Source organism: Phymastichus coffea, unplaced genomic scaffold, assembly GCF_024137745.1.
Source record: "Phymastichus coffea isolate CEN01 unplaced genomic scaffold, Cenicafe_Pcof_1.1 PCOF00069, whole genome shotgun sequence".
NCBI classification, from domain to species: Eukaryota; Metazoa; Arthropoda; class Insecta; order Hymenoptera; family Eulophidae; genus Phymastichus; species Phymastichus coffea.
In genome coordinates, this window is record NW_026706880.1 from 50,063 (window position 1) to 75,436 (window position 25,374).

Here is a 25,374-nt window from a genome sequence, read left to right on the forward strand (position 1 = left end):
CTTCGGTCTGTCTTAGTAGTGTACGCGAGATAAAACGCAGTTAAAGGATGATCGCTCGCGTAAGAAAATTCAAATGCTTCTAATTACCTCGCGTGTCGGGCGTAAAAAGCTCGAGGGCAATAACCAGTGACCGCTAATACGTACAGACTCTTTCTCTCCCTCTCTCTCTCTCTCTCTCTCTTCTCTGCATCATCATCATTTTCTCTCTTGCTCGCTCTCGACCGTGCGCGCGTGGGTGAATATCCTCGAGGAGGAACTCGAGCGCAGAGAAGAAAGATGGCCTCCTCTCTGGTTTCGCTCTTTCTCATTTTCTCCTTATCTCATCTTCCGCTCCTCTCCCTCTCTTTCTCTCTCTTTCTCTCTCTTTCTCTCAGCTGGCTCTTGGCTTGAGAGAAGGGGAGGGAAAAAGTGCGCGCTTAATCTCGCAAAATCTCGCCGCGGAAAAAACGACACGCGCTCAGCTGTAATTACTTTTATAATCTCGCTAATTCGGAACCGGTTTTTCTCGCGCGCTCGCGAGCGAAGCACTCACTCTCCACAGTACCCGCGGGGAGGTAAAAATATGTGTACCTTGTGTGTGTGTGTGTGTGTGTGTGTGTATGCGCGCGCGCGTGTGTGTGCTGGCTGCAGCTGTGAAGGATCCGCGATCTTAAATCAATGGGATTTAATTACGCTTTATGACCTTCGAAATGCGGGAGGTAAATTATCGCTGACTTTCACGCCGAAAGCCGCCGCCGCGACGTTTTGACGTGGAAATTGAAAACAAAGTTGAATGCTCCTTCGCCTTCTCGGCTCACGGCAGACTCAACGCTATAAAAGTATAATTGCATGTGTAAGTAACTAAAGTCTATGATCAAATCAAATTTTAATACAGAATGGCACGTTAAACCTTAATTTTCCATCCGACGACTCTGGGCAAGAGCAAGCGGATGATATCCAAACAATTATTTTATAATATATTTGAAAGTTTTATTGATCCGCCAATAACCACTATACCGCGAAACCTGATCGTTTTCCATTCGCACAATGTAACTACAATTGAAGACGATTGTTTTGCAGACAGCTGCGGTTAGTTATTATTCGTGTCGTGGATTAGGAAATTGTCTAAAAAAGCAAAAGACTATAAATTCGTAAGTTTGAGAAAATGTGTTACGTAAATCTAGAAAAGACTGGCACGCACAAGAGATCCGTGCCAATCTTAAACTCGCTTCTCTTTCGGGCGTGCGCGCGAAGAAGAGTGCACGGAGGAAAGAAAGAAGGAAGGAACCGGCACGGTTGCACGGCAGACAGTGGGTCATGGGGCCAAGTTTTTTCGGCACGTCGAGCCTCCTCCTACGTCACGGGCGGCTGCGTGACGCAACGGCAGTACGCGCCGAAATTCGAGTTCGTTCATCTCTCGCTCCTCCTTCTCTTATATTCGGGGCCCACAGCTGCTCGCTCTCCCACTTTCGCTCTTCACGGGCATTGGCCCGGGTTGTACTCTGCATCACGCATGCGAGAGTCCCACTGGCCGAAATCTCAGTCAGCACACCGAGTTCAGTCACATCGACGCAGCTTCCGCGTTCATCGCCGTGCTTTTTTTTACGCGCGCCGCTGCTACTAACTACACGTCGGCATAAACGCACCGCAGTCCGCGTGAGTAACGCACGTGCGCGATAAAAAGGATAAGATATGCGTAATATAAAGTACATACATTGAGACATTTGCGAGGGCGATGCGATACCAGCGAACGCATAATTCCCGCGTGGTGCGCGTAAATTACGACGGTCTTTTCTTTTTTTTCATTCCGAACTGCGATCGTAAAGTTTGATAACAGTTAAAGAAAAAAAAAAATAGATGCTTCTCGATAAGAAGTTTGATAGTGTGCACACGAAAACTAGAAACTGTGCGCTGGAATGTCACGCAGTACGAGACGTGCAGAACGAAAGAGAATGTCAGTGAATCACGACGGCGACGCGGTGCTTTTGGCGCATATATTCTTTCGGCTGTATGTTTGACGGTCGTCGCGTGACCTTGACGACTTTTATCACGATAATTGCCTGGACAAAACATTTTTCGTGAATGTACTTTATTTTATATCCTTAATTACATTTTATTTTTGGAATTTGATCAATTTAATAAATTGTTCGAATTTGCATAGCGATCGTTACGTTGAAAGTGCTTCCAACTTGTACGTTAAAATGGAATAATTAACTCGATTGAATATCTGCGTTCCACATTTCTTTTTCATTGTGCTTGTGAATATAATCAAATTTAATTGACGATCGCTGAACAATGCCGCGTAACAGAAATAAATTTAATAAAATTCGTAATCCATAAAAACTCGACCTTCTACGAATTGATAAAAGTACGGATGGATAAAAATACTAATGTCATTAGTTAAATTGTTCTTTTGAAAAAAGTGCACGATCGATCAGAAAATCCGAAAATAGAGCGGGGGATCGCTGGCAAAAGCTGAATGAGAGTAGGGAATATATGCGCGGTGGCGCGGAATCGAGTATAGGGTTATAAGAGTAGGGAATGGCGCGTCGTGGTGGTAGTGGGAAAAAGTATATACGCTGAGCAGAGTAGGTGTGTGCGAGAGAGCGCGACAGAGAGTAGCAAAGCCTAAAGAAAAGAGCCGGAAAAAAGGAGAGTCGCTGGTTGGATGTTGGGTGGGGGAGGAGGAGAGCACGTAGCCGTACAACAGCAGCAAAAGTAGGAGGAGGTGGAGGAGGAGGAGGGGGAGGCGGAGAGCAAGCCCTCCTCCCACCCGCGCAACTCGCGAGAGAGGAGAGCAAGTACGCGCGAGTAAAGGCTCTTCTTTGCTTGTGCCCTCGCGCGTCAAGCGGCAACGATATATTCGAAGAAGGGACGACGCGAAAAGAGCTGCTCTCTCTCTCTCGCGAAGCCCAAGTGAGCGAGAGAGAGAGAGAGAGAGAGAGAGAGGGGGGGGAAAATCGTGTGCGTGCGAGAGAAAGAGAGGCCGGGCTTTTACCCATACTGTACACACTGTGTGCCCACGAGAGAGAGCAGAGAGTTTTTTCTTCCGACGCCGACACCACGTCTCTCTCGCTCACTCGCTCCCTTTTTTCCATCGCGCGGCGACACACCGAGCCTTATTCTTTTGTGAGTGCGCGGAGCTTTCGGACGACGGTGCGGTGCTGCACACGTGTGCGTGCAGCATTGTCGGCGCACGGACAAGGTGGAGGCAAACGATCATGCACCAAAAGACCAACAGTGTGCCATATTCTGTGATGTTAGCCGAGAGTTTTCACTGCGACCGCGACATTCTGTGATTCCGACCCACTCACCGGTGCCACCTTAACCTTCAATTCTCACGTACACCTAGATGATCGTAGCGCACGTCAGGACTACGCAGACGAAGCCCGCACTGACACCGGTTCTGTGAGGTAAGCTCCAAAACACTTTTGTGCGCGCGTGCTGTGTCGAGAAGCTTGTGTGATCTTGGTGAGCATCTTCGGTTGAAACGCCGCTAATTATGTCAGCTGACCACCGCTGTAATCAGGCGGATTTATTCGAGCAACCGCGCGCTCCCTCCAGTGCAATTACTTTACGGTTGTGTGTATATACCCACGAAACATTTGCTACGACGACGTTCAATTTTCAATATCACCGTCATGTATTTGGGCTCATGTGTCGAAGACCGCGGATATTGTCTGTGATGTCGAGTTGACCGGGCGACCGGCCGGCACTCCAAACTCGTCTCTGTCTCTTGCGGTTCGATTGCCCCCTTGGCCATGGGGAGAGATACGCGCGAATTCCGGAACGAGGACGACGCGCTTCTCCGAGCACGAATGTAAGCCGGGGAGCGCCCATAATGTAATACTGACGACGACGACGACGACGACGACGACGACGGCGATACGCGAGACGTATACAATCGACTCGCGTGTGCTGCATATGCGCGCCGTCATGTCGCTTGGGGACACACACCGCATTGCTATGTTACAAAGCCGCAGAATTTCCGAGATTTCACGGGAGTCTTCGATTTCGACGAGCGTTTCATTGATATCAGGTGACCGCCCTCGTCAGTCGATTCCACATCGGGACATTTTTCGCCGCAACATTCGTGCGCCGCGCTCGCGCACACTCGGCGAAGCATCGCAATGCCATCTAAACTTACAAACTTCCTTCGAGGAGTCGTCGCGTCTCTCTCGCTCTCATCAACCCTGGACCTAGCAGCAAGAGTGCGAACCGGCTTCCTCAAAAACGCCTTATTAGATTCCACCTGTTGCGCGTCTCGTCGAGATTCGGAATCTCCACCCCGCTCGAGCTTTTTTTCCCAGCCGCGCGCGAGGGTGGGATGAAACGTTTGCTCCGTCTTTTTATCTCCTTTTTTCCGCAAGCGTGGATGGGAAGTCAACTCGGCGGGAAATTGAGTTTTAACGGCCAGTTACGTGCGGCGTGGCATGTGTTTATATCGGTATCGTAACGCTTTGATAAATCTTTTAAAATTGATATATAAATTCTCGGTAAGCGCATGCCTACTTATCAACGACAACAAGAGAGAACCGCCTGGCTATTATTCAATTAACCTATGCGCACTCGCTGTCGTAAGCAAACAATGAATCACACGCTTCGAGAGCGTAATAGTTGCGCAAAATTTTCCTTCTCTCTCTTTCACTCGTCAAAAATATACTTGAAGCGCAACAAAGAAAGTCTCTCTCTCTCTCTCTCTCTCTCTCTCTTTGCACCCGTGCGGAGAAAGAGCAGACGCGCCAAGATAAGAGGAGAGCGAGAGCGCCTGCCTGCAACCGCAACCTACTCCAACCGCGCCGCACTGGATTATGATGCACGCAGCGCAGTGTCGGCGTCGTCTCTCGCTTTTTTGGTACTGCGGTCAGCGTGTCATGGGCATTGCCCTTATGCCTGCTGTCAGTGAAAGTGCTTCGGTGCGTACGTGATGATTAATTACTTGACAAAAGGGGATTTCAGGAAGTTTACGTCTGACCAATAATGCCCTTTACTACTGGTTTTTTATTCGGAATAATTGTTTACACCTTCAAAAAATGTGGATTAATGATGATTTCTAATTACTTAAAAATATATCATGCACGATCATATTCAACAATGTACTCGTCAAATATTCAAGGATCAATGGACCGCGTGAGTCACACACATACACACGGCTTTCTTTCTGCTGTTATTTTTCCTTTTTTTCTCACTCTCTGTCTCTCATTCGTAGCAGCGTCCCTCATTCCAATTCGGTCCGCACGCAGCTGCAATCGCATGTATATGCGCGAGCTTCTCTCTCTCTCTCTCCTCTTTTTTCGCGTATGTACGTACATGCATGTGTACCTCTACATAAGTTCCCTTTTTCCGAGTTCAACGACACCTTATATTCGTGCGAGCTCGGCAGGGGTTTTGCTGAAGTGTCAAGAGTCGAGAGAGAGAGAGAGAGAGAGAGAGAGAGACTTTGCGCGGGAGGAGGATGAGCGAGAGGGAGAGAGAGAGGCGAGACGTTTATTTATGTTTGCGGGGAGACGGGCAAGCCAACAAGTCAGAACTAAGTTTTCTTTGTACAGGGTTGAAATCGATGAGCTTTTGTGAAAGTGTTTAAAATTGGAACGAATTCACCTGGCTATTGTTATTTTGTACTCTATTTATCAATTGAACATTATTATATATTTGTAAAAGTTGTTTATCAAAAAGATTGATTAAGAATTATTGTCTCGGTCATACAATACGAAGTAAGAAAACTTGATAAATAAATGAATGCCGTGTCAACTCTTATCTGCGATATTAAACGTCATCATTATTGAACTCGTACTGCCGCTGCCGAGACAGAAAGAGAAGCGAAAGAAGCGCGGAGCGCGAAATGAAGAAAAAGAGAGCTTACTGTAAGAAAGAGAAAGAAGAAAAAGCGCAGAAAGAAAGAACGAGGGAGTAGTACCAGACGTGGCAACTCCGCGTCGCCAGCTCGTATATACTTATGCCGTGCAGCATCCGATGTAGAGCGACCGTGACACTGCTGCGCCGACGACGTCGAGGAAAAATGAATCGACTTTGGGTGCGGTAATTAATGTTCCCCGTCTCGTCGCATGCGCTTCGTCTTCTTCTTTTTTTTCCTACGTTATCAGTCGCTTGCAATACCTCAAGGTCGTTCGCGAATGAGCCTTCGAATCGAACGAGGGGGTAAATAAAAAGAATGTATTTTGAGAAAAGAAGCGGCTTCGGTTCAAGGAGGTGCACGCAAAACTCAAACAAACCTTGGTATATGCTCGCATGCTGCGTGCAGAGTTTGCTGCGGCAAAACAGCATTCAAAGATTTCGCATGTGCAGGCTGCTGAACCTGACCTCCGACAACACGGCGGCAGCGGCGGCATTCTTCGTATGTGGGTGGGATGTCGTCGTCATCGTCGTCGTTGTCGCGGTTAATTCGTTTTAGACTACTCGCGAGATCCGATTAATCGTCGAGGAATAGCATTTAATCATGTGTATTGCATTTTACCAGACGTAAGCCAATTTAAATAAATTAAACATTAACAACGTGCGCACAGCCTTCATTTACTTCTTTTTCATCGACCTCGAACCCGACAGCAACGTTCTTGCGTCACTGCGTGTGTGTGGGCCTTTTCGCTTGTTCCTGGTTCGCGTGTAGATTTCTTTCTTTGCGAACGTTTTTTCATTCGGTAGAGGCCGCGTGGTTCCGGGTAAAAAAAATACACGCGACTCTCCACTCGACATCTCGCTACAAGGTCGCGTGACATTTGTTTCTGCTGAAAATTATTCGAAACTCTTTGCAAGAGCTTTGCGCACAGGATCGTGATTTATTATTGGGTTTGATCGGATCGCGAGATTTCTATCTGACTAGTGGTTCATTTAAAAATTTGAAATATTCTTAATAAATTGAATGTAAACTAAAGAAATGATCTGCACGGCCTTGAGAAATATTTAGTTTGAAGAAAGAGGGAAAGAATACATTGCGGAACTATCGAAAAGAAAAAGAAATAAATAAATAAATGCAAGGTTACTGCAGCGAGCATGAGCCTGCGGTCATTTCTTTTAATCAACCTGTTTGCAGTCGATAATGATGGCTTTCTCCGATCGATCCACGAGGCTCGCAGCATTTCTCTGATATATGCAATCTAAAGCGGAATAGCCAGTTTAAGGTCAAATTGTCGATGAACTAAGCCGTCGTCTGTCGCGCATTCATTTTTTATTCACATCGCGGACAATTCCCAGTCTCGATTCATTACGTCCCTTCAAGTCCGAAAATACACGGAACGTTCGAAGGAGAAGGAAAAGGAAAAGGTATTATAACGCGTGCATGCCTCTCTCTTGCTCGGATGAATGAAACATTAGCGGTGCAAGCGTAAGAGTCATTGTCGCCACACGATGTAATAATAGATTTTCATTCTGCAGCCGCGGCTATTCTCGTCTTGGAGCTTAAAACGTATAGGTGTATTAATAACGGGCAATCAGTCAAGCTGCATCGCTCGGGTAAAAACAATCGTCGTCGCCGCGCAAATTGAATAATTCAGTAGGTACTTGCACTGCGCTGCACTGACCCACATATCGGCGCACCCCCAAAAAACGCTCGACAACTGACATAACAGGACAGGAGAAACCAGTTCGCTCTCCGCGCCGGCAAGAAACTCGTCACTCGCTCGTTTGCCGTTTCCGCGGAAGTCGCGCGCACCGCCGCCGACGCGAGAGAAAGAGAGCGAGCGCCGCGCGGCTTGTAAATTTAGATTAGACGCCCGTGGAAAAAGCGCGACAAGGTGCTCTCCTCGCGTAAGCTTCTAATTGATCGCCGGAATGTTTATGGGCTGTGCGCAAGCTAACGACGCCGTCGAGCGCTTTATGGACTCTGCGCGCCAGCGAGCGAAGCACACTGATTTTTATGGGCTTACCAGCGGCGGATTCGTGATTTATTGGGCTTTGATTTTATTGTTTGACGCGTTGTTTCTTTCGACGTCAATTTTCGTACACCATCCTTTTCTTTTCTTTTCGGTGCTTCACGCCGACCCTTCTGTATCTTTTTCGCTAGACTTTACGTAATACTATTACAAATTGTGCTGATGCGTAATCTCGCTCGCATCAATTCATTGAATGCCTGTCTTCAGTCATGTCCTCCGTCATAAATCTATAAATAAAAATTACTTTTCATGTCTCTCAATTCTTGTTTTAAATCAAATAATTTCACTTTATGACATACTTTCAGGAAAGTGCATTTCAATTACTTTTTTATCGATAAAAGAATGTCCGCGGGGTATTCGCAATGATAAACTGATAAGCGAGGCAGCGATCAAAATAGATTTTTGATTAGCATTGATTATAGTAATATTCATGACCTAGCAGCTCATTAAATCAATGATAGTCTACACTTTTTCCGAAATTCAAGAATCATTATCAATCAAAATAAAATAAAATAGATTAATTTCGACTAATCGCTTAAAAAATCGTATCTTACTACTATCGACCGAGACTTTGAACTTTAAAAGTGCATCGACGTTTGGCATTAACCTCGCTTAAAAAAATGCGCAGCTCAACATACACAAAAATATGCGCATACATACTCGACCGTCGTCGTCGGCGCTTCTATTTATAATTCCCTCGGTGCAGTGTAAAGATGCGCTTTCTCGATTTATATTTTTGCGCAAGGGAAAGCTCTGCGCGGTGCATTGGTTTCGCTGCGGGATCAAATAAAAATGAAAAAAGATGCGCGCGCGGACAAGAAAACGAGAGCGAAGACGTCTCTTTACAGCAGTACTCGCGATGCATTATCGCGTGCGCGCATGCATCTCTGGACCAGAGAGAGAGAGAGAGAGAGAGAGAGAGACTGTCGGTGTGTATATAAATAACATTCGCGTAGACGTTACTCTTCTCTCTCGCACTTGCTCTCCGCCCTTTCGTTCTTTCTTCTTCATGCTCACTTGTCTTTCGCTTTCCAGATACATTTTTTTTCGCTTTTAATTATGATTTCCCAATGATTGTTTATTCTTGAAGAAATAAATAATATGTTTGCATTAGGTTTGATCGAAAGATTGTTCCATTATGCAAGTAGAAAAAACAACCACAGCGTTCAATCTATCGATATCTTTGTCCTCGTCCCTCTCAGTCTCACAAGCTTTTCAAGTGCCGCACGTACATATACACTGAACACACTTTGTTATCATCGTGAATTTTTTTTCTTTTCGCTTGCGCTCTCTTATCAAAAGCCGCACATTGGAAAATTTTTCACACTATCTAATTCGTACAACGTGGCGTTCGTGTTGATTCCCATCGCGACGTTCTAGTGAAAAATCTCGAGTATTATATATTCAAGAAAATGTCAGCACATCATTAACAATTGATTCGTTAATAATAACTCTACTCCTCATAGTTACCGATCTCTGAAATTATACAAGCAACACTTTACGAACTCTCACAAAGTGTAAAATGTCTAATAGAGTAGAGTCATAAAATGCAGGTAAATTCTGAGCGCCGAGAAAACGGTCCATAGAGATAGGGGAAGCGCTCGCTGCTCTTGGGATGCGAAGGCGAAAGAGAGAGAGAGAGAGAGAGAGAGAGAGAGAGAGAGAGAGAGAGAGAGAGAGAGAGAGAGAGAGAGAGAGAGAGAGAGAGAGTCGCGCGCGAGCGGCGCAAGAAGAAAGACATTCATTATACCTGCACGCGCGTGCGAGCGTAATGTAAGGCGCGTGTACGCAAATGCATTTGTGCACAATACTGCACACGTAAGATGACTCAGAAACGAGTTCGGCAAAGAGTCGAGGCACAAGAAAGAAGAAACCTTTACCGAGCACGCGGTTGCTTTCAATGGCGCATATAGATATGCTCGTCCTTTCCGTTTTTTTGTTTTGTTTCGAGCAATTTACACTTTCGTTAGCTTCGGATGAGTGAATCTTCTATTTGAGATTACATCAAGGACGAGGGAACCCCTTGAACGACATGCTTACATTAGTACACTTTTCAACTAAGTGAAAATCTTTATCGTGCGTGACCGACGAATCCTAATGCACCTATTGCGATTACGGCGTATACGTCAGCCATTTAAACTGACTATCTCAGCAGCACAACGCCTCTCATCTCGATTTCACCTCTGGGAAAACCGAAAACCTCAAAGTACCTCCTCTCATCATGTACTGTTTTTTTCTTCTCGCTACACGTATGTGTATGTAACACGATAAACAAATGAGACTTGGCAACGCGGCGGCGGGCAGCGGCCAAGGCCTACCGGCCCAAGAGAACTGCACTTTTTATTTTTTTATCTTTTTCGCAAAGAAAAAGCACGCTCTTGCTCTCGTTGCAACCTTCTCTTCTTCTTTTTTCCTATCTTTGAGGAATTCGACTTGGGGGTGGACGTGACAGCGGCGACGATGTAGTGTACACCGAGGCCGCTGGTGTATATAGTTGGAATTCCGGATGCGATATTACGTTACGAGAAACTCGTTTGCTCCGGCTACGACGATGTCTTTCTTGCTAGAAAGAACTTCTTTTTTATGGACACCTTCTCTTATGACTTCTTTTGTAAGAAAGCATTAAGCATATTCGCTCGCTAAAAGTAATTGAAAAAAAATCGTCCAAGAATGTCGCGTAGTAAAAAAATTTTTTTTTCTTATTTATTAATCATAAAAAAGACGCGATAAAGTTGGTAGGCAGGCAAATCTCATTAAAAAAAAAACATAAAACAAAAAAAAAAGACGATAAAGTGTCATAAAGCTTGCGCGCAAAATCAAGGAATAGAAAAAGAAGGCCGCGAGCTTGGGGGTTTTATTATCGGCACTTTGCACTTTGCACGTAGACCGTATATAAAACGTTCTGCTGCTGCACCGAGAATATCGGCGCAACAGCAGTGCTGAAAAGAGAGAATACGGACGAAAGAAAAAACGAAAAGAAGTAGTAAGAGACGAGAGCATAAGAATAAGAAACTCGTGAGGTTCTCGCTTGAACAAGTCTCCTCTCTCTCTTTCTCTCTCTCCGCCTCCGCAGCGAGTATAAGAAAGAAGAAAGAGCTGAGCGCTAACTCGGCGTTTATTTTTATTACTCGTCGAGAGGAGAGGAAAAAAGGAAGGAGGGAAAAAGAAGAGAGGCCTCGCTCGTTCATTGCCCATGGTCAGTAATTTCGAGTAGGGGGTATGCTCCGCGGCCTTCGCGCGCTCCTCCTTTTTTCTCCGCGGTCCTTAGCCCCAGTGCCTTCTTTTATTTGCGACTTTATTTATATCAAGGGCCCCGCGCGCGATCTCGCTCTCTACCCGCCTCCTTACACTGTGTACATACTTTTCTGCCTGAGATTTATTCTTGGAAAAGCCTGCTGCTGCTGCCTGACTTTCACTATGGCCTAAGCCCTTACCTCTTCCCTCGCTCTATCTCTTTCTCTTTCTCTTGAGCGTAGAGTAATGGAAGGCGCGATTCCTTCTTTTTGAGATGAGGTGAAGGAGAGGAAAAAGAGTAGCCAGAGAAAGAGAGAGGCTCACTTTTATTGTGGGGCTTTTGACCTCCTCACGGTCAAGTTCTCTTCTCTCTTACTATGTTCCGCTTTTAAATTGCGTGAAATCTTTCTTTTTTATTCTTACCTGTTATTTCTGATGAGTTGTATCTCTCTAGAAAATAATTTTTTGTCTCTCTAAAATTGTTATAATTGCGACGAAATGGATATTTACTATGGCTATTGAATTTTTTTTTCTTGCAAGCAATTGTGAGTCATTATTTAAGATAAGTTGCATTCATGGCCAATGATACATGGCAATCAGTTGAAATGTTTTTTTTTACATTTTGATTTTATTTTCTTGTAATAACGTTGTATACACCATTTTGTTTTTTAAATTATAGAATCTTAATGAGTAATCTTCGTCGTCGTTTGTGAAGGAATAAAACGCAAAATATCTGAATGCCACACATTGAAAACTCGCGATTATCGAAAAGCGCACAGTATTCTACAAATGAATGGCACGCAGACGTAGTTTTAAGTTTTCAGAGACATCGGGCGCGTCGGTCGCTTGGGTAAAAGATGCTTGCGCTAGCGCGGTGCCTGCTTATCGTGACGTCAGTGATAAAAAGCAGCCATGATGGATAGGGAAGTAAAGAGTTTCTTCTCTCTCTTTCTCTCTCTTTCTCTCTCTCTCTCTCTCTCTCTTTCTCTACCCACTTGAGACTCCGCCCCATTTTTCGAACGAGCAGCAGCGTCGTGTAAGATAGTTATAGCTCGATTCAATCGCGCCATTTTTCCTCTGTTTATATATATATATATATTTCACTTGCGAGCCGCAGCAACGCCTCAAGCGAGTGAATTATTATTAGAACTTCTTCGCGCGTCACGTTGGGCTTTCGGCAAAAATTTTGTTTCAATTATAGTTTTAGCTATATATATATATATATATATATATATATATATACAGCGTACAATTTTTCCAGTTGTTTATCTGTATAAAAAAGCTTTATCTTGCTGCTGATCTGACTAGAATGCATCAAAGATAAGGAATATGTAGTACCTGAAAACAATGAGCAAATTTTGATTTGATAAATGTTACTGTAAAGGAAAGATATGTCGTGAGTGAAAAAGACCAAAAAATACAAGACCATCGGACACAAACCTGTATACTGACATCGCATTCACTTCCTGAATCGTACGAGACGAGTTGAGACCTACATTACTCATTAATCTATTTAACTGTAAGATCAAGATATATGTACGAGTATCCTGATTAAATGTTTCAACTTGTCACAAAATTTCTTATAGTATGTACATATGTGAATCATAGTGGTTGCAATGTGCAGACTTTATCCTTCGAATTTATATATTGGGCATTCTTGGTATATCTATTTTCAGATGGATCGACTAATTCGAAGATATTATTCTAAATTTAATTCGAAATTCCATGAAGGTTTTCTCTTGTAATTCAATCGATCAAGTATATGATATCAGAGGAACGTCTAGACTATTTTCGCGTAGTGATCATATCGTAAGCAAAAGAAAAATGTGTTCCAAGCTGATCCAACTTGCCGTCGAATCATCAACGCGGCTATCTATTAGCTATATACTTACGCAGACATACGCAGTCCACTCTCCGACTGCGAAAGAGACGGGGTGGGAGCTAGAAACTAGCGAAGATAAGACGACTAGGCTGTCGCTTCCGGATTTCCCTGCGCGCTAACTGGCCGCGCGTCAAATGTTGTTCCAATCGATGCGCTCGCTCGCTCGCTCACACGCACACGCACACACACGCGCACCACACGCACACACGCGCGCGTCGTCGCTTCTAAAACGTGTATGCCAAGATATTCTTTTTTTTTCTTGTTGGGGCTTATCAGCGTGTGCTTTTTTGCCAAGAGACGAACGCTCCAAGCTGCTAGTTTGCTCGCTGGCGCTATACGCGCTGCGCCCGAGCACCCTTTTTTTTAAGATACTTTGGTGCGCAAAGTTAGTTTTTTGCCTAGATAGCTGTTATTTTTTTCTCGCTGTTCACTTGCGCGTTCGAACTGTGGAAAAACTTTCTGATTGCCTTTCATATCAAAAATATTGGAGTCTTTAACAACCATAAGTGTTCTTATATGTTCATTTGAAAATTTTCCTTATCGATAATTTCCGCGATGCTGAAATTTTGTGCAGTCAAGTGATCGAGTGACTATTTCTATCTCAATCTACTCACTGCGAAATATCAATGTGGAACGTCGACATACACGCAGGGAATGAGAAAAATTTTGGAAAATAAATAGACAGACGTATTTGCCATAACGTTTTGAAGAAATAAAGAAGGCCAAGCGGTACAAACATAGCCGTGCATTGCTTCAAAGCCAAAGAATATTTATAAGAAACATACGAATCCAGCAGCAGCGAGGCTCGTCGTCGTCAGCTGGAACATCCGGCACAATTCGATAGGAATCTTCGATGCGACCGCGCGAGTATCGAACTTATGCAACTTTACCGCGCAACGTTTCCCAACCCGAGTTATTCTTTCATTTCGCTAACTGTTACGTCAGCCGACCTAATTTTGCCGACAATGTGCCAAATGCAAAAACAGTAGCAAACGAATGAACGAGGAAAATAAGGTTTTAAAAAGAGTACAAACAAGATGTACGCGACAACTGAAAATCACGGTAATTGGACACCACCACCACCTTCGGTCTCTGCACCGCCACAGCCAGTTCAACCACCACCATCTAACTTGAGCATTCAACACCAACTACCTGGTGGGGCTCAACAACTTCAAGATCAGGGACATCCACGCAATCATCATGCGCCCTATGTACCGCCGACTTATCATCAACCACACCCGCACCATCATTTACCAAGTCATCAGGTAATCAACCGCTTGATGACAATTATCATAAAGAAGTGAATGAAGATGGGCAATGAAAGATATGTACTTTGATAAAAATAATTAACATTTTTATACTTTCGCCCATGTAGATGGAATCTTTTACTTCAAAATATTCATCCTCTCTGACGAAGCAACAACAATAACAAAAATATATAATCTCGTTAGAATATTAATCGTGAATCGGTGTAGGCAAAAAGGGCATCGATAACTTAGAATATAAGTAGTTATGAACAACAATAAGGTTAGAGACGCGCATATGCGGAGGAGCGAAATGCGCTGTATAACGACGCATTTTTCCAGCGCACCAAATTGAATTGCGCGCTCTCGCTCTTTCTCTCGATAGCATCGACGAAGAAGAACCTGCCTATTCATGCGGCTCATGCTAGCATAAAAGGGAACTCCGATAAAGCCCACGAGAGAGAGAGAGAGAGAGAGAGAGAGAGAGAGATAGGTCGAGAAGGAGGAGGGATGGGGGTAAAAAGGGGCAAAAATAACTAATCCATTGTGCAGAGAAACTTCATTCTTCCTCTCGGGAAAAATAAAAAATAAATGCGCGAAGCCAGATGGCCGCATCGCCATCGCCGCTATAATTAACGATAGATGCGAGCGACCAAAAAGGAAATAAAAATAGTGTTGTAGCGCACGCAAGACGCTCGTAGGACGAGTATGCGGCAATTAGCTGTCTTTTGAATAATGGAGAAAAGACACGTCAGGAAAAATGAGTAGCTTCAATTGTTAATACATCGATTCTCTCTTTCTTTATTTCTCTTCGATCAGTCGACTTATAACATCACGTATGGATTATTCAGGGTCGTCGTCTTATACTTGATGGCAATAAACTTCACTGACTACTTTGAGACATTATGCATAATACGAGAAAAAATACAGTCGGATAAATCATTTCCTAATAAACTATTATACGTAAGATAATCAATTAAACTTTTTCAATGTTTATCGGATTGTGACCATGAATTTTTTGTACTCTTGATCCAAGATATCAGAAACTCGTTGGCATAACTGAGTCTGTGTCGACAACTGTCTAAATGCTTACTTAGCTACATTACAATTTAATCAAATACAATATTAATAATGTAAAATTCGTTTGCATGGAACTTGCTCGATATGAAAATTCTTGAGACAAATGGGAAATTTGTTTGAGAAATATTGTACTAATTATTGAAATAAGAAATATAATATCAAATGAATTGCTCAACCAACTAAACTTATTCTTAGCTCTGAAAATGTCTTTCCCAACATAACAGTCACAAACCGTCTCACTTTTCGTCTTACTCATCAAAATAAAAAAAAAATCTAAACCGCCACCCAATCCTCACGCATGATCGAGCCAGCCTCGCAAAAAAACAAAAGTTCAACTTTGCGCGACATCCCCGAGAAATGGAGTGCGTTCTCGCATTCCGTTGCGCGAAGGCCGACCAGCTATAGCTAGCTCCGCGGTTTTACATAATCCGCGCGGAAAAATGACACCGGCCCAGAAAGCGATCCGCGCACAAGGTGCCTGTCAACGTTGCTGGACGTTTTTCCAGTAGTAGTAGCGCACTTGCTTGCCTGCGCGCTCGACTTTGCTCGCTTTTGCGATTGGATTTCGCGCGGTCCGTTACACGCATACACGCAGGACAGCATATACGTCTGCAACGAAACGGCGAACGGTATCGGCCCCGCGAAATGTCAAGGAGGTGAGGTTCGTTTCTTTTCCTCTTGGCGTGTGATCCGTGACTTTTCGTCCTGTGCGTGTAGTTTTGTGCGGTCTCAGTGTATGCGCCAAGAGTTGCAAAACTTGTCGCCACTTGAAACTCGAGAGCTACATGCACATGCAGATATCTATTCAGGCCGTTCGTCAATTTGTATACTTAATCACAACTACTCTTATACATCGCGTACTCAAGAATTTACGAGCGGTTCGTCCGGAAATACAGGCGCCTCGATCGTCCAAAGAATACGTCACACCAGGCAAATGTTTGTCTGTGAAAAAATAACCACAGCCAAAAATTCCAAGCGTTAATTAAAAGTCAATTACTCGCTTTGTTAGCGAATTCGATTTGCCCTGGCCTGTCAAAGGGAAAGACAGAACAAGCACAGAAGAAATTAGCGAACGCGCATAACGAGACGTATTAGTTATTGACGTGGCCTGGGCAAGCCAGCGGAGGGCATTTCTATAGAGCCACCTATTTACCGATTGAGTGTCCTCTGTACGTTATAACTCAAATACATCCGCCTAGGCTATAAACGCTCCTAAGTCTCCGAAAATGGCCGCTCTGAAATCCCAGCAGGAGCACCAGCAGCAACAGCCACCGCAGGAGCAACGTCGGCTGCAGCGCAGTAGTATCTCCTCGGCCATTTGTCTCACGCACGAGAGGTTTTCCCTTAATTCCAAGAGGGAGCCTCGGGCACACGCTCACGCGCGCAGCTCGCCCGGTGCATTAGCCTCTCGCTTGCTCTTGAGTAGCGTGCACACAGCCGGTGCAACCAACATGTGCGTGGGTGGCGAAGGGCTGCGCCTATGCTTCTGCTGCTGCCGCTACTCGAGGGGAGAGGCGGCATACGCGCGCGTGCGCGCGCACACGCACACACTGCAATATACGTGCGAGGCGCATGTACGCGCTGCGCTACAAGGGACTGGTGCATAACGTTTTTGGCAGTTATAAACAAGCGCCTGCGATCGTTGTTATCCTTCGATACCCGCGCCCTGATACGTATCAACTTGGCTCGCACGGGGCATGACGCTAATTGTGAGGAGAGTCGTTAAATGCACGTTCGTTAGCGAGATGAAATTAATTCAGTAATTAGGCGTTTAGCGCTGCGTTAGTACCTTGTAAAATTGATACTCGATTGCACGAATCTTTTTACACGCGTACATTACATCTCTATTACTTTTTACGTCTTAGCTATAAATCTAATTGTAATTGCGATTCATGTATTAACCGTGAACGATCATACGACTTTGATTTATTATGGCAGTTTAATGCGTTCGATGTTTAAAAATCACTTTGTCGAGTTGACGCGTTCTAATGAGCAAAATGTAATCCAGTTAGGTTGCCATTAATTAGATGTTAATGTTAACAAGGATGCCAATTGATTCAGTGCGCAACGAATTATATTGCAGTTGAATGGATTGATCGCCAGCCGTTGTTGTGAAAAACAAGTAATTGAAAAAAAGGGTTCGAATTCAAAAGTCAAAGAATGAAGGAAGAAAAGAAAGGAAAAAAGAAGAAGAAGAAGATAAACGCATGGGAGTATGGGAATGCGAAAAAAACTGGCGTACAGGCGCGCTGCGGAAAAGAAAGGCTGGCAGTATCAAAAGCAGATCGAAAAGGGCTATACAAAAAAAAGAGAAGGAAGGCTCGATTACTCTGACTTACGATCGGAGCGCGTGTAGGAGGGCATATGGTGGGCGCCGACATCGTATATACAGCGCAGGTGAGCGACAGAGAAAAAGATCTCTGGTTCGTCGTATAAAAAGGGCTCCGAAACGCTAACGATCCCTTTGATCGTGCTGTTCAGTTGCCGTATGCAGATGTGCCAAACGAAGCAGTTTTTCCGCGCGTCTCGCCGAAAGAAACGAGCTTTTCATTCTCATTGTTATTAGGGACATCAGCCTCGAGGCTATGTTATGACTTCCTGGCTCAATTTTTCTTTTTTTTTCTTCGTTTCAAGTACCGTCGCATAAATCAGACACAAAAAAAGAAGAAGCGTTCCGAAAACTCTTCTCTCTCTCGGGCGCTGATAAAAATTTTGATTAATGCGCCGAGACGCTATGCGGGCAGGCCTTCGTGAGTTAAGACGTCTCCAGCTCGATACTTTATACGCTTTTTTGTTTTTTCTCTTGATGATGGGGAGAACATCGCTGTTGAAGCACTTGGTTACATGTGTAATCCGTTATTAATTGTTATCGCATTCGACTTTTGCTCGCCTTGGTTAATTTATTTAAGTACGTTACGGCGATGACTTCTAATATTACTAGGACTTGTGTGACAGAACATTAGAAACATTTATTATTCTTGTATAAAAATAGTTGAATTTAATTTTATATAGAACGAAATATTTTCGGAATGACAATTTTGCTCCAAGATCGCACTTCGTTCAAATGAACTGTAATCAATTATTCAAGGATAAAATATTCACAAAGCACGTACCTGGAATATCTCGTAATTAAAATCAAATATGAGAAAGACCGACCATGAAAAACGTTTTGTCACGATTACGTGAAAGGGCGCGTGACAGAGACGAAATCATTTCAATGACGAAAGTTCACCAAAAAAATCGCTCGCAGAATTTCCGGTTAAGTCTCGAGGTCGTTCAGACTTGAGCCTTTGAAAGTATATACGGGAAACCATCGAAAATACCGAAGCGCGTTTGCCGAGGAGAGCCACTCGAGTCGGACGACGAGAGTCGTTAAAAATTCCTCCTTCTTCTTCAGGTTAATCGCTGGAAGGCCGGCGTCCACTCGCTTGCGTTCCCTCGTAGTCTTAATGATCAATCGACTGCTTGGGCTATCGCTCGTGGAACTTTGCACCCTGAACATTTTCTGGAATTATCTTTTCTCGATGAATTGTCACCAAGATTTCAGCTTCATTATTATAATTGTGTTTGCTATGAAAAATAGTAATAAATTATAAATGTTGTAATTCGAATTGATTCAAATTCAGATGAATACCAAAACACGTGGTATTTCAACCGAAGGATCATGAATGAATCGTTAATATAAAAATAAGCGAACGAGAGCGCAAATAAGAAAACACTCCATGAACAAATGTTGAATCAAAGCAAATTATTCAAAATCCGTTAGTAGCAAAAACAGCAGAGTATACCTTGACACACTGCGCGAAAAAAAGTGACCGAAGAATCTGTTTGCAGATCTAACAGCTCGTAACTGCAAAAGAGACTGAGAGCAAAAAAAAAATGGATCGGAGAAAATCGCACAGGAACAGGCTTTCTCTCTCACGGGAATTAAGAGAGTCAAGGGATACCCAGAGAGCATACGCAACCCTTTTCTGCATGCCCCCTTCCGCACTCACACAGAAAGAGAATCGTTTTCTCCCGTGGGATCGGCTGCTCGAGAGAGCAAGAAGAAAAAAAAAACGACGAAGAAGATGAAAGGGGTGACATTCGACTTTTCTTCGGCGAAACTCGAGAACCCTTTCCATGACAATTTCAATTCTTTTTTGTTCCGCTCTCGAGAGCGCGCGCGAGCTAAGATTCTTAAAACTTCGCCGAAGCTCAGATTTTTCGATTTTAATTACAGTTTTAACATATTTTAATAAAATCCGCGAGCTGCGGATCTGCTTGCTCTCTTTTCTTTTACCGACTTTAAGCGTCGAAATTTCACGGATGGATTTCGAGAGATTTTCTCGGACGATGATAATTCACTTTTGAATGTTTTCTTTACTTGAGAGACCTTCGCGACGAGGATTTCTCGTTAATATCCAAAGTAGTGCAGCGTTATAATTTTCATTTTTTACCTATCTTGGTCTGACATTCTGCAATTAATTAACTTAAATTAAAATATCCAATCCTGTCCTTAAACATCTTTGAGGGTTTTCACTATCTGTGGGTCAGCGCCACCACTAAAAAGAAAAGAGAAAAAGAGAAGAAAAAAACACAGTATTTACCTTCTCTCCAGACTCGGTTCGGGTAAACTTCCACTACGGAGTATACACACAGCAGTAGCTCCAGGCTAACCCTTTCCATACGCCCCCACACTCCATGGATTAATCCCGGGCGCGCGCCACAAACACCTGTTCGCGAAACGGCTCCTCTAGTCGTCTCCTTTTTCCTCTTTCATTTTATTTTTGCCCGCGCCTCCTTTTGCTTCCTTTCATCGCTTCTACCCGAGTAAAGCGTAAGGATCAGTCTCGCGGGATCTACGAGAGGCGCCGGTGGTAGTTCCCCACGCGATGTATCTTTTCTCTCGTGAATATTAGGCATGGGCGCATTTAATGTTATGGAGCAGTGCTTCATTTGGTACGACCAATAAAGAACAAGATTTGTATATATATATATTAATAGCGTATAATGAGTATTGTATGGAAAGCTTTTTTATAAGTGTGCTCGCATGACAGTGCCGAATCATAATTGTCCGCGAGGTGGAAGTAACATTGCTGCGTACAAAGTAATCTCAGCACTGTTAGCTCGACCTCCAAGAAATCATTCTGCGATGGCTGTTGAGTGTAAGCCCCATAAGCATTGCATTTCACTCCCTAAATGTGTGTAGTTAATAATAAAATCGCCATCGCAGTCGTGCTCGTGAAAGAGCACAGCATACCAACTAACCCCGGCAGTTCTTCTCGCAGATATTCATGCACAAGAACGCGATGCAGATGCACGCGCGGGAGCTGAGCGTGGCGCAGAACGCGCTGAACGCGGCGGCGGCGGCCGGTCGTGGACCGGGAACCGGAGGCGTCGGTGGCGTCGGGGGTGGTCTTGGCAGCTTAGGTGGTGGCCTCGGCGTTGGAGTTGGCCCTGGTGGCATGATCACCGGCAACGAGGTTAAGCCACATCAATGTCAGCAGTGCCTCAAGTCATTCTCGAGCAATCATCAGCTCGTGCAACACATCAGGGTCCACACGGGTGAAAAACCCTACAAGTGCAGCTACTGCGATCGCAGGTTCAAGCAGCTCAGCCACGTGCAGCAACACACGAGGTTACATACCGGTGAGTACATCTATAAACAGAACTCTCACGCTTATTTTTCATTGTTTAACGACGCGGAAAGTAATGACGTTTGCATTGCATCGAGTTCCCGTCGTCATTGTACAATTTAGCACCTATACCTTGATATCGTTAACTACGAGCACAGCCCCGACTGGCATCTTACAATTAAGCCATGTTGAAAAAACTTTACCCTCCGTCATAATGAAAAAATTAGCATAAAGGGAAATTTGTAACGACGTCAAAAACTTAACCACACTGCCTTTCGGGCCATAAACCACACACACATAAGAAAAGCGTCGTCGTCGACGCGATAAAGGGCGACACCCGCTTGCGTGCGCTGATAAGTTGATAACGCGTTTGTGTTGTTGTATATATACAGCGATGTATCTCGTTATTTAGCTTAAGCCGCCGGCGGGCGTCTACCCCGAGATAAAGCCTTTTTTTCCTTCCTCTTCGCTCTTTTTCGGAAGCGGATTTAAAGCAGAGAAAGAATTTCATTAAGGGATGAGCGCGAGCGTAGTCACTTGGAAGGTATTAGGGACTTCCTGTAATTCACAATTTCTTTTTCTTGGATGGAGGTGTGCGAGATAACGTGCGGAATTTCGAATACAAATTTTGACTTGTTGACGGCTACGTTTTAAGTTTACAGATGCTTAGTCATTGCGTGATCATATCAAGCACAACATTATCGCGCGGTTTTCTAAAATTATCGATCAAGTGAATCAGGGACCGCACATCTCAATGTAAATATATAAATATGCTCAGTGTCAATCAAATAATCAGCGCACAGCTCGACACCATAAAGCTCAAAATCTTCAAAAGGAAATATATGCGAGGATGTATACGTATACCCGGAAGGCAGTAAACGCACGCGCTCTCGAACCTTTATATAGAAAATCTCATTCTAACTGGCGCGAGCGCGAAAGAAATTCACTTTGGCCGAGAATAAATAAAAAGGGTAGCAGCAGCTCGCGGCGCGGGAATTTCGAGTATTTAATCTGGCGAGTTACCAAGATCTTTTCGGATCAAGCGAGCGCGGCCTTTTTTCCTTTTCCCACTCCCTCTCCCCCCAAGAGCGGACCGTAAAAACAACTTTACTTAGCGACGACCCTCTTTAATAGTTGGCTCGCGCGCTGTGTACTTCTTTAATCATTTGCATTAAACTTATATATTTGCTTCTTTGGTGACTTTTTGGCTCTATGCCTTGATTTTTTGGAAGAGAATTTGGAATTATTTCTTATCTGTTTTTTGCCCTACTTTCTTCCTCGATATTTTCACATACTCATAGTTTTTTACAATTGTCGATCTTATAACGAAGCCAAACTAACAACTCTTTCTCACGGCGTTCTCGGATACTCATTAACGCAAATCATTTCTTTTTAACCCTTCTATTTTCCTAATCCACACAGGCATTACCCCATGCTCCTCCACCCACCCTCGAACCAGAGACGAGAGAACTCAGCCAAGTATCATCAAACGCATCGAAGCAATTTTAATGCTTTTTTAATAATCCCTCTTTTTAAGTTTCACTTCGCATGTGCGCGCTGGCAACGTACAGCACAGGCGGCCAAACGAATGCAAAGAAAAGGGTTAACCCTCGCGCGCGCATTGATCTCAGCCGAATGACTACCCTTTGCATTAATAACCCGCCCCCGGACGAGAATTCCCCAATTTTTTTTGTTCTTGTCCTCGCTCTTGGTGATTAGGACTGAATTATTATAGGTTGTAAACGTGCGTGTACTGTTTGTATTTGTCGGATTGAAAAAAAAGTGATTCTCATACGGAGTGTATATTTTTTGTACGTAATGGTTAATCCTATATGGTGCTATATGCTGTCGGATGAATAGAATGTAGAATTAGTATTAAATATTGTGGAACATTGTCAAGCGACAATGGTGAATATTAATTGCATGTTGAAAGGCATTTCTTTCGATAAATCTTTCACAAAAAATCTTGTGTGCACCTTCGCGTAAACCTTCGTGCAAACGAAATTTTGAAATCAATTATAAAGTTTTGCATGAAAGTAATAAAAAAATTAACCACCGATCGTCGAAGCGCTGGTTAGTGTAGAATAAGGCAGGTCTAAATAGAATCGAGCGATCATCTTCAGGCCTATGCGGTCGAGGCCCACATAGGCCTTCGAAGCACACTAATAGAGGCTTGCATCCCAACCAAGAGACACACACATACACAGACGTAGTGGCTGCCACGCGGGAACCGCGAAATCAATTTCGCAGGGCATAGGCAGGCGATTCCGAGCGATTAGGACCGACAATTATAGAGCCGCCAGCCGCTTTACTTCGCGTACTAGCTAGCTCCCGTGTAGCAGCGAAGGCTGTGTCACCTCGATGAATATTATGTCGCACGCACCGCTGCTTCGCGCGTCCGCTCGATAGAAACGATGTTTCATTATGCCGTATTTATTGTATTCGCGAGATTGGCTTTGCAATTTTTGGGCACGTGTGCTGATTATCGTTTTACTCGAGTGCGTCAGGTTGTCGAAAAATGAATTATCACCGATACCTTGTGTGTCTTTACTCGTAGAATAGATGAAGCTGTGCATATACTTCTTTTCGCTTCTAACGACAATAGTAACAGTAGCCCGTCGATTCTTTCCTCGCAGCTAATGATCCCCGTAAAAAGGAACAATATTTGAATAGTTTTCACACGAACAAAATTGAAATTACACGTCATTTGCGTCAGCGGGCTCGCGGTGAAAAAGCAGCAGCCGTATTCGAAAATGCGCATCGCTCTTAACATTATTATTACGTAAATGCGTTGGGTATTAATAATTGTGCAGGGCTGCGCAGCGAGTGCAGACGTGCCTATGTATTCGTATTTATGCACTCGCGACGCGAGCGACAGATATTTAAATGATATATAGCCTCGCATCGCCTTATAATTTAATCAAAAGCTAATGGCACCGATTAATAATGCTTTATGGTGTGTTACTTCCCACCGAATATTTTTAATCTTTTGATCGCGACGGTCTTTCAAGCTGAATGGGAATCGAATGGTCGCAAGTGTAGCAACCGCGAAACAAGCAAGGCAAAAGAAAAAGGGTAACAGTCGGTAAACCGCAAAACGACTAATAATCATGATCGAGTCGTCGTTGTCGTAGCCGCAATGAAATCGCGATTTGGCGCCCTGGAATCGCGCAAAATTGCACTCGCGCGATTTACTGGCGTATCCCGCGTGAGCAAGTGCGTATTATATGCGCGCTGGATGCGCGCGACGTGCGGCATGTAGCTCGTTTATTACGAGATGAGAGAGGCGACGCCACGGCCGCCATGCGTGCTATATGGTAATTAAATGCGAAATACGATGATTTTTCTGCTTTACGGAGATTCTCAAGTTTTGCCTTATATATGGGATGTGCCGTGTGCATACATGGCAATGACAGGCGCGAGTATGTCATCGCCAACAAAACTACAGATTGATCCGACAATAGTAAGTAGCTTAATGTCGTTGCGCACAACTATAAGCTAACGTTAACGTGCTCTATTGCCTATTACCAAGTCTAAACGTCTAAATGCCGTGAACACGTCTATAGACGCTTGTACAGATTTTAAGTATCGTTCAAGCCTCTCCCTTCTTGCCGCCAATCGAATAACACTGCACTTCTGTCGTTAAATTACCTCTCAAATAATCTCTCGCATGCACTAAATAAAGAATACACGCGTAAACAAAGAAATATGATTTTCAACCATTAATAATTCTCGCGAACTGGACGCTCGCAAATTCGCGATCAAAGCCTTTTGAATATTAATGGTGGAAAGCAATTAAGAGCAAACAAATATATAATGCATGTGCGAATAATGCATAATTCCACGTAGGCCGGTATAACGTTTGGCGAATAATCCGGGAGCACCAATAAAGACAGAGCACACTCGGGAGACCGCACACGAACATTCTCACACACACACACACACACACACACACACACACATATAGCGAAAAGCTGTAGCAGTACCAATGCATTCCCCAGCATTGGCGGCAGTAGCCAGTTTCCGTCCATTATAATGTTTATACCCAGGCGCATATATATAATTCATTAACCGAAATTCGCTCGTCCGGGTTATCGGATGTTCTCTCGCTCACACCCAACTTATACGCAAGCACGCACACGGACGTGCGAGTGTGCGACATCGATAGCCGCTCGATATACACGGCTAGACAAATACAGCAGAGGCAACCCTTCCTCTCTTATTCCCAGCCAATCCCGGTGTCGCCCGTTCGCCCCACTATCTCGTGAAAACCGAGAGGGGAGTGAGAAAGAGAAAAAGCGCGGGAGTCTTTTGAAAGCACGGTGGTGGCGCTGTTGACGCTGCATAGCTGCCATTCATTCAATAACAAAACTCACGCCTAAACGTACACACACTTGGACGCGTTCTCACGTTATATGCAAGAGAGAAAATGAGACTGAGGAGAGAGAGAG

General features: G+C 44.1%; 1 protein-coding gene across 1 annotated transcript in view; it reads left to right on the forward strand.

Annotated features, from left to right (window-relative positions):
- The window catches only part of LOC131667690 (uncharacterized), a 65,611-nt gene that overhangs the window by 9,272 nt on the left and 30,965 nt on the right, over positions 1 to 25,374 (forward strand). Inside the window, exon 3 of the mRNA XM_058941286.1 lies at positions 20,564 to 20,936. Coding sequence (XP_058797269.1) covers positions 20,564 to 20,936 — 373 coding nt within the window. The remainder of the gene's footprint in view (positions 1 to 20,563; positions 20,937 to 25,374) is intronic.